The sequence below is a fragment of the Eleutherodactylus coqui genome, chromosome 9 (genome assembly GCF_035609145.1).
Source record: "Eleutherodactylus coqui strain aEleCoq1 chromosome 9, aEleCoq1.hap1, whole genome shotgun sequence".
In the NCBI taxonomy this organism is placed as follows: Eukaryota; Metazoa; Chordata; class Amphibia; order Anura; family Eleutherodactylidae; genus Eleutherodactylus; species Eleutherodactylus coqui.
In genome coordinates, this window is record NC_089845.1 from 169,474,304 (window position 1) to 169,484,111 (window position 9,808).

The following is a 9,808-nucleotide window of genomic DNA, read 5'->3' on the forward strand; positions in this document are numbered from 1 at the left end:
TGATACAATGTATCCATTTACCAGAGCTTTCTGCTCCCCCTAGTGGACGGGATGTGGAATATCATTCTGTATACTGTAAACTTGAGCAGTTTGCAGATGTAGCAGAACTGGACTTGTCATTTAGCGTGGGGGTTGTTTCGGAATGCGCTATTCATCTGCAGTCCTATGTAAAAGCTCAGATCCGTCATCGTTGCAGTAGGGCCTCAGATTTGCAACGTTTGTGGGATATTATAATTGCTGCCATACAATTCTTGCAGCTCATATATTAATGCACTATTGTTCTGTGCCCACAGATGTAGTAGAGCTGAGTTTGTCATTTGCCCCCACGAGACTGCAGATCAGCTCTGCTACATCCGCGTGAACTATCCTCTGTGGATGCAATAGTCCCCAGTAATGTAGAATGGATCCACGCAGGACCCTCCGTCCGCGGAGCCACCCGTCAGGCTGCATGATGAAAAGGAAGGCAACTCAGTCCCCGCAGCAGCAGCCGGGAGGAGTGATGCAAGCAGGGAAGCGGCTTGGTCTCCAGCGCAGCCGCCCCTCCTCTTTCCATGACTGTAATGTGATTATGAATGTGTTGCACAAGCCCTGGAGGAGGGTCCCCTCACAATACACACATGTGTCAGCGGGTGACTCACCCGGGAGGAGGAGGGTGCAGGAGGCAGTGCGATCCTGGGGCTGCTGGGCAGCAGATGCAGTCAGGAGCTCCGACAGCTTGCATCTCCTGTAGGACGGACCCTGGATGAGCCGCCGCCGCCGCTGCTGCTGCGCCTCTTGCTGGATGATTACTTCTTCTTAGGACCCTTTGTTCTCCACACTCATGATCGCCAACATGCAGAGGCAGAGCCGGCTGGGGGCGCCACGCTTGACCACCTGCAGGGCGCACTCCAAACGGCTGGAGGGCGATGAGCCACCTGCTAAGTGCCCCCGGCTGAGCGAGGCTCCCTCGGACGGTGGTCTGCTGCCCTCCCCGCAGCCCCCCACTCTGCACAGCACTGCACCCCAACACCAAGGACCTACCTGTATAGGGAATTACCTGCTGCTACCTGCTGGAGACCGGGAGAACGTGGCCAGAGCCCTCAACCTGCACACCGGAGAGGAGCTGCAGTGCAAGGTGAGCGCAGGACCCCGGCTGATGCCAGGGGGGCCCCGGGGAGCCCCGAGACTCTGGGGGACCTCACTGTGTTGTCCAGAGAGTCTCATGAGAACCCCCGTTATTAGCGGAGCTCAATATACCTGGATTGCTTGGGTGCCACAAGTCTGGTTAAAGGGCCTTAAATGACTCCAGAGAAGCCCCGAGACTGGGGTGGTCTTCAGCCTGGTGTCTGATGGGTTATCTCAAAGGGACATTAATTAGTCTGTAGTGTCATGAAAATCCCCATGTAAGGGGTGCCCCAAAAGTGGCGTCTGCATCACCAGCCTTATGAAAGTCCAAAGCTGTGAGGTGACCCCAAGGTAGAAATAGTCCTCAGTCAAGGTCTTAAGGTCTGGTGTGACCTCAGTCTGTTGTCACTTGGGAAGCTGGAGGACATGGTGACCCCTCATTCTGTTGTTTTAAGTGGTCCTGGGTGAAGCCAAAGGGAAAAAGACTTGTAGATGTCTCTGAAGAACCTCAACCCTACCAGCTGTTTCTGAGGGCACCTCATGGGACTGTTGGGTTTGTTGTCTGTTGACCCCAATGAATAATTGACCCCTTAGGTCACCTCAAACTAATGTGAGAACCTTGAATGCTTTCTATATCGGACCAGGTGGGACCCCTCTGTCCTGCTTCTAGGTAGCCGGGATGTTGTATTGCCCAGGGGGGCCCCCAGGTGACTGTCAGACTCAGTCTGATGTAGACAGCAGATCTCAAGCTCTAGTGTGTTCCTCATGCTGATGGTCTCTGGAGACCACCTCTCTGCTTCCTGCAGGGCCTCAGGGGGGCCCGGCGTCATCTTCCATGTGGTGCCTCAAGAGAACCTCGTCCTCTGCTTCCTGCATTAAGTGATTGTCTCTCCGGGGACAACTTACTCTAAGAATAAGTGCATGGACTTCCGATTGGGGCTCTCAATGTTTCCTTTGAGGTGTAGACTGCCTTTGACTATAGAACTACAACCCCCAGCACTGCTCAAACTGCCTGATTGACTTTGTACAAGGTGCTGTCACCTCATTTGCCCTTCTTCGGAGAGTCCTCCTCCACACTGTGGTTGAAGTCCTTATAGCGATTATCTCTCATGGCATTTATGGATAATCGTAAGACGATGGGCCTCATTCTACCACCCCAGACCTTGACGGCCCCATTCAGTGAAGCTCTTGCAGGTCTTTGTGCACCAAGGGGTTAATCATTGCACTTACATGTGACATCCACCCATTTTCCTCATGAATTGGGGCCATCACTATAACATTCCTCAGCCGATGTCTCATTTAGCTGATATTTAATTGGACTCGACAGGTTACGTCAATGTTGATCCCCTTCTGGTAACCTTAATCCTGCCTGGAGCTGGAGGAGGCTCTGAGAGTCGTCTTTGTCCCGGAGCCTCGTTAGATACTGAGGGAATTTTTGGATTTGTGGCCAGAAATTTCAAAAAACAAGCTTGTTGATGTTGTACACCAGGAGAGAACGTGGAATTTGCTTCCGTCGCCTTAAATCTCTTGTGTCTTCCCCTTTAATTTTGCAGGTGTTCCCCTTAAAGCACTACCAGAAGAAGATCCAGCCGTACATCCACCTGCCGTGGCACCGCAACATCACCGGCATCGTGGAGATCATCCAAGGAGAGAGCAAGGCCTACGTGTTCTTCGAGAAGGAGTTTGGTGACATGCACTCGTACGTGAGGAGCTGCAAGAGGCTGGGCGAAGAGGAGGCGGCCAAGTTATTTAAACAGATCATCAGTGCGGTTTTCCACTGCCACCAATCTTCTATCGTCTTAGGAGACCTTAAGCTGAGGAAGTTCGTCTTCTCCGACAAAGAAAGGTGAGAACTTGGCTTTGAACCCTCTTCGTAAACTCTCATGAGGCACAAGGTATGCAGTACCTCATTCCTTGCTGATATCACTACTTCCTAAAGCAACATTAGGTCAGAAGTGGTGTCATGTCTCCTTAAGGAGAGCACCCAAAAAAGTGTGTGGAGACACCTAGGGGGTGGGTGGGTCGGGGGGTGGCATTGTCTCTCCCAAGGAGAGCACCCAGAAGGGGTGTGGGGACACCTGAAAACTGAGTGAGGAGACCTATAAGGCCGTGCACGCTCCTCTGGGTAATTTATGCAAATGAGATGGAATTCTTTCATTATAAGCCAGTGATGTCACGGAGGTGTGAGGCACCAGGTGACTCTTTCCATAATACCATAGCTATTTCCTCGGTAATCGATGGGTGAAGTTTTGGTCAAGTGTTGCGCCGAGGTGGTGAGGATGCTACACAGTTTTTCTGCGAACCCCTCCCCCACCTCCCGTATTGCTTCCAACTATTAGTACTTCCGTCGGCGTCTGTTTGCTCGCTGTGTTTACTCTCTTATTGCTCATAACAAAGCAGGCGCAGCATAGATCCAACAACAGGCGGATGTCGTGTTCACTGGGATAGCAGCTGTCTGACTTGTATGTCTAGATGTAGCAGAGCTGAGTGTGTCTGTGGTAGAAATACATCATGCAAAGAGCTCAGATAATGCTGTTACACTGATACTGTGCCACATTGCAAACTCGGCTCTGCTAGATCATAGTATGAGCTTTGTTACATCTCTATATGCACATTATTGGAAAACCTTAATGGGTGATCACCGCCTCCGCTCAGAGTAGCGCAGGGTAAACTTTTACTGTGCGATTGAACATTCTGCCCTGACAGCGCAGAGATGACTTGACCTGACAGAGGGGGCGGCTGAAGTCTTGTTTTTACGGCAGCTCCCCGTGGGTGGGGGAAGTGGTATTTGCTGGATACCAGTGGGTGGCAAATGAAATATGCCAGAGAGTGAAGTAACATTGATTGAGCGGTGAAGATGTAGCAGAGCTGAGTTTGTGCATTTGCACACACCAGTGCTTTTCAGCAGAGGTGCCAGTTTGACTTACTGTGCACTACAGAAATGGCCTATTCTCCTCTGCTGCATCTATATACAAGCTTTAGATTGTCAGCTCTTGGGGGCAGGCTTACATGGGAGAAACAATTGTGCAAATTCTGTGCGTTTGTGTGCTGCGCCGACCTCGTCCGATGGATTAACCCATTGTTTGCAATGCGTTAGGCCACATTTAAAGGGGAGTGTGATATCGGTCCAAGAAACTCGTACTGACATCGCACTCTTAGATCTGCTACTTCTATGCAGGTGCAATGCGTTTCTGGGAGATAATCACGCTGCGGCGCGGCGGCTTTCATGAGCGTGAAAATCGCATGTGGTTTCAACAGGAGAAATGAAACATCGCATTGAGCTCGCACGCACTTGCGGATGCGCCGCCATTTGTAACTTCCCCACAGGAAATACTGAGTCAGTTGTCTGCAATATCGCCTGCTGCAGTGTTTCCACAATTGGGTCCGTCGCGTGGGTTCTGCGCACCTCCTGGACCTGCGCAGGACCGCGGCAAGTCCGATGTTTCTGCAAAACCCTAGATTATTTGCGGGGGGCGGGTTCGGAGTGGCGTTCTCGTACGAGTTTCATGCGATTGGAATTTTCACTCTTTTTCGGCTTGAAAGCACATGCGCTTTTCGTGCGCGAGGATCTCGTACCGCCATGGAGTGCGATTGTTCTTACGTAGAAACTGCCGATCTCAGGGTGTAATAACGCAGAGCGAAGTCGCACTCATCCGTGAAAACCTGGCCTCAGGGTGGATAACATGGCGTGGAAATGGAAGGGGAGACAATAATAGGCGCTTGGAAACGCAGCACGACTATCGGAGCGGCGCAGCTGCTGGCTGCTTCTGCAGCGGCCCGTCGCCCGTCATCCGGTTACGTATAGAGGTCTTTAATGGGTGCAAAAAAGCGATGATCTACGGCGGAAGGTATTAAATCCTCAGCCAGAGCGCAGGAATACATTCTGCTCATGGTGTTCCATTTGGGATATTTACCCGTCATGTCACTGGTATGTAAACTGATGTTAGCGGGGAGCGATGCCAAGAGCCAGGGGGGTGGAGTAGAATTGTGGTCACGGCGGTGATTTCAGAAGTCGGTTTTAGACATTTTGCCAGATGTATTTACTCTTTATTTTTATCCCATGGCGAGCGCGCCTGACGGCCGGCGATGTCACCGGAGCCCACAGGAAAAGGACAATTAAAAAACAGCTGAAAAGACTTCAAAAATAAAAAAAAATACATTTTTTGTAGACTTTTCCTGTACTATAGTGGGACCTGGGGGCGCGGCGATGAGAGGGTTAAGTAGTGGTTCTTGAATCTCACCAGCGCAGGTGCAGGGTGTTTGGTGTGATACCCATCGCTGGCTGTCAGGCTGCCGAGTCGCTTGAGTCATTTTTTCCGTCCGCTCTATCGCGGCTACTTTGCATTACTAGAGTTCACATTGGGGGCAGAATGAGGAACACTTTACCGGATGACCCCCCCCCCACCCCCCCCTCACCCCCTCACCCCCGTTGAAGGTTCTCGCCTCACTCCTCTTTTAAATAACCTCAACAGAATATGTTGGCCCCAGTCACCCGGTGCCCTTTTAATCTTACATTGCCTGAATTTTTGGATTTGGTAGCCTAGAACTCGATGACTACCTCTGTCATCAGATGGCCGCATCCCAGAAGAATGCTTCATGTCAGCAGTAGGCACCATCAGAGGTCATTCTCACTCCATAGGGCATTGGCACTCTCCCATAGACTTCTGTCGGGCGCAGCACAAACTTGTAGACGTTGCCATAGTGGTTGAGTGCCCTCACACTGGGGTGGGCATTATGGAGCGTGGCTTATCCCTAGATCTGAGTGTTGAACTGATTTTGTGTTTTGGTAGAACTGTTTTTGATGGTTTTGTTTTTCTTTTTGACTCCCAGGACTCAACTCAGACTGGAAAGTTTGGAGGATGCTCATATAATGAAAGGAGAGGATGACGCTTTGTCGGACAAACATGGCTGCCCGGCGTATGTGAGTCCGGAGATTCTGAACAGCACAGGGACTTATTCTGGGAGGTCGGCTGACGTCTGGAGTTTGGGCGTCATGCTCTTCACTCTGCTGGTCGGACGTTATCCTTTTCATGACTCGGATCCCAGTTCTCTCTTTTCAAAGATTCGCCGTGGCCAGTTTTGTATCCCGGACCATGTATCTCCCAAAGCCCGGTGCCTTATACGAAGCCTTTTAAGGAAAGAACCTTCTGAAAGACTCACCACGGATGAGATATTGTTACATCCCTGGTTTGAGGCCGCAATGCAACCAAGTTTCGCGGACCAGGACTTGACGAACACTGACCAACTAGTCCCCGAGGCCCCCCAGAACTGTGATGAGCTGGAGTCGTTCTTCTGCTAGCTCCTCCCTTCGCGTGGACCGCACTTGCATCTTTTGTAACGACCACATGCAGGACACTTCAAAGCCCATGAAGTAACGGCCTGATCCACCACCTTGGGTTTACCCATTAGATTAATGCCCTTCTGACTTTGCCAACAATTATCCCATTGCAAGAGCTTGGAGGGTGGGGGGCCTTTAATGAGGTTCAGGGAATCCTCACCATTGTTTTTGTGAAGTTTAGAGCGGCCCCATCGCCCCCGGGGCTTCATGAAGGCGGCCATTGTGAGGTCAGAACTTTACATGCTGGTGGATCGTATCGTGGTTCAGGTTAAGCAGTGGCTTCCCTTCGAATCGTGGGTGGTTGACCCTTCTCTTCATTCAGAGTGGTGGGCTTCGCAGTGCCGTATTTCGCCTTACTCATGCAAATCTTTCGATGTGTTTATGATGGTGTTTCAAGACTTCTAGTGCTTTTCAAACTTCTCCGAACTGGTGCCAATCACACTCAGAGTTTTTTTTCACATTTTTTTTCTTTTCTAACTACTGTTTCAGCCGGTGAAATGCAGTGTGGGAGATATATCGGTCTCTTCGTGACATACTCCCCGCTGTCACATGGGATACGGACCCGTGCAGAGAACTGAATGATTTTGAAAAATGTATACATTATGGTCATAAAGTCTCGGTAGAGTTGCTCCGGTCGCCCTCCAGAAGTTCACTAGAGTCAAAAAATGGTGAAAATGACACATATACCTCATTAATTTTGGCCTGGGCTCCAACGCATTTCACGACTTCAGTAATAAGTTCTAAGTTGGTTTCTTGTACATAGGTTCTCAGTGACTATTACTTTCTTTTCTATAGACCCAAAGTGGATGCTTAAAGGGGTTGGCCAGTTGTAAAGCAGTGATGGCCTATCCGCAGGATTCTGCTGCCCTAAGCCCCCGCTGCTCAGCTGTTCACTGAGCCAGTATACTTGTGCAAAGAGTTCTGCAGGAAGCAGACAGCTCCGTTCTCACTGCAGTGGTCAGGCTTATTATTACAGGCATTGAAGTGAATGGGAACTTTTCCTGCAGTACAAAGTCTGCAGTGGGAACAGTGCTGTCTGCTTCCTGCAGAAATCAGCTCAGTGCATGCACACACTGGCCCGGCCAGCTCCCCAGTGGGGGTTCAGGTGGTGGACCGCCACTAGGCTGCTATTAATGGCCTTTCCTAAGAATAGGTTGTCAGTTATTTACAACTGGACAAACCCTTTAATCTGTGTACTGTATTCACAACAGAATACAGATGTAGCAGAGCTGAATTTGTCATTTATTTTTTTAGGGCTGTGTCATGCTCATTGCAGATAACTCTGTGTTGCGCCTGCAGTCCTTTGGGTAACCCCATATAATCGCGTTATCATTAGCACACTCAGCTCTGCTACATCTGTGTTTAATGATATAGCGCAAAGCCAAATCATGTGCTGTAACTGCTACGGTGTGGTGGGTTCCAGCTGACACTCGCTATATGCTACGGCTCGCAGGGTCACCTTGCTCTACGGCGCTGAACTAAAATGGTGCTCGACAACCTGTCATGGTGCGCCAAAGCCTGATGGCAGCGAAGTAAAGAAGGTTCTTCCCGATCAGAATTAGCGATTGTAATGTGAATAACTGTGGGCAAAAAGCGTCTGTCAAAAAATGTAAAAAAAAATCGTGAGTGACCCCTCGGGGCGGCGCTGCGCCCTGTTTGCACTAACTGCCTCGCGGTTGTTTCTCTCGTATCTGTGATACGCTTTATGTGGGTGAGACTGTAAATAATGACGGAAGGCGATTGCTGGAGACAGAATCGGTAACACTATAATGTCGTGTAAATACGTGAAGCGCGCCTGACGGCGGCGGCTGTGGAGGTTGTTGTAATAAATATTTGTTTTCTAACTTTGTCGTCTTGGTCATGAATATCTGTCCGTCCGTAATGAGCAGCTGTTAGGCCCTCCGGCTCTGGCTATACACAGGCCTTCCACCCGTTCGGCAGTCCCTGGCGGCAGGAGGCATGTCCCGTCTCCCCCCAACAAGCATTTAACCCACTTGTAGTTCCGGTCCGCCAGCAGCCCCGCCGCCGCTGCTATAATAAAGGAAACTCCTGACCTCTCCCCGGCATCCACGGTCCGGCACCCAGACACTGGCAGAGAGGTCAGAGGTCGCACTGATTACAGCAAGTCAGTGATATGCTTGTAAGGTGCCTGGAGGTCCACAATGGGTGGTCACTATTATTACTGGGGCTACTTCTGCTGAAGTGTGTATCTAAGCCCGGACAGTTAGTTACGATTAGAAGGAAATGGCTGATTCTTCTAGCGTTCCGCTCCGGCGCTGATGGTCACATGACACACGGAGGTCTTGCGGGATCAGTAAGGTCACATCCTTCTCTGCAGCTCGGAGGGAACACATCACGTTCAACAACCAACCAATCAAACCAGCTTAACATCCGCGTACTGCAGTAACGGCGGCCGCACACGGGACAGCAATGTCTGAATAGTTGACATTGTAGCGTCCGTGTTCACGCGGCCACCGACCGGCGACGAGGGAGAGTTCCTTCACTGGTCGCTTAGTTTCATCTCAGCTAAATAATAAGCGCTGTCAGTAACCGACTAGCGGATGACTCTGCAGGGCGCTGAGCGCTTGTTTGGCGCGCTCCTCCCACCGACCTCTGATTGGATCCATCAGCGAACTGTTCCCTGAACCTGGACATAGCAATGCCTAATCTGGCCAGGAAGCCCTCCATCTGGAAGCCCCCGGGGGCCGACGCTCCGCAGCGGCGATGAACGTTACATAAATTCCTTAACAGCAAGCTCATCGATCACAAAAATGAACAAGAACAATCGCCCCGCGTGACGGCGCCCGGGGGCTCTCGATTGTAGACTTTAACGATAATTTGGAGCAACTACTCAGTCGGTCACCGCCCCGCTGGCAGCGCCCTTACTTGGAGCACCAGCTGCTCCTGACTGCATCGCCAGTTTATTACGTTGGTTCCTGACCCCCTCCGCTGACTCCTCTGCTGACTCCTCCGCTGACCCCCTCCGCTGACTCCTTCGCTGACTCCTCCACTGACCCCCGCCGCTGACTCCTCCACTGACCCCCGCCGCTGACTCCTCCACTGACCCCCGCCGCTGACTCCTCTGCTGACTCCTCCGCTGACTCCTCTGCTGACTCCTCTGCTGACCCCTTTCGCTGACCCCTTGTTTCTCTGGGTCGGGCTCCGCAGTCACCAAGCTTACGTATCGCATGAGCTTATGGCGGCAGCAGATTTCTCTCCCCGCGCCGGTTTGCAGTCGCTGAAGTACTGAAGACACATAAAGCGCCTCCTTCCTCCATGTTGACCGAACTGCTGGAATATTTCCACTCTCTGCACCGGCTTTCAGCTTCTGGGACCTCGATGGGACTGATAAGCGCGGCGCGGGGG

General features: G+C 51.3%; 1 protein-coding gene across 1 annotated transcript; it reads left to right on the top strand.

The window, feature by feature from the left end:
* Positions 1 to 654: 654 nt before the first annotated feature.
* On the top strand, positions 655 to 8,286 carry TRIB1 (tribbles pseudokinase 1). Its single transcript, XM_066578787.1, has 3 exons — positions 655 to 1,114; positions 2,658 to 2,950; positions 5,935 to 8,286. Exons 1-3 carry the CDS (start codon positions 821 to 823, stop codon positions 6,401 to 6,403), a joined length of 1,056 nt encoding a protein of 351 aa, XP_066434884.1. The 5' UTR covers positions 655 to 820; the 3' UTR covers positions 6,404 to 8,286.
* Positions 8,287 to 9,808: the final 1,522 nt, after the last annotated feature.

Excerpts from the sequence above, each read along its gene's own strand:
- TRIB1 (XM_066578787.1), top strand. The coding sequence starts at position 821 with ATGATCGCCAACATGCAGAGGCAGAGCCGGCTGGGGGCGCCACGCTTG. Across the intron at positions 1,115-2,657 it reads GAGAGGAGCTGCAGTGCAAG|GTGTTCCCCTTAAAGCACTA; the intron begins GTGAGCGCAGGA and ends TTAATTTTGCAG. Across the intron at positions 2,951-5,934 it reads GTCTTCTCCGACAAAGAAAG|GACTCAACTCAGACTGGAAA; the intron begins GTGAGAACTTGG and ends TTTGACTCCCAG.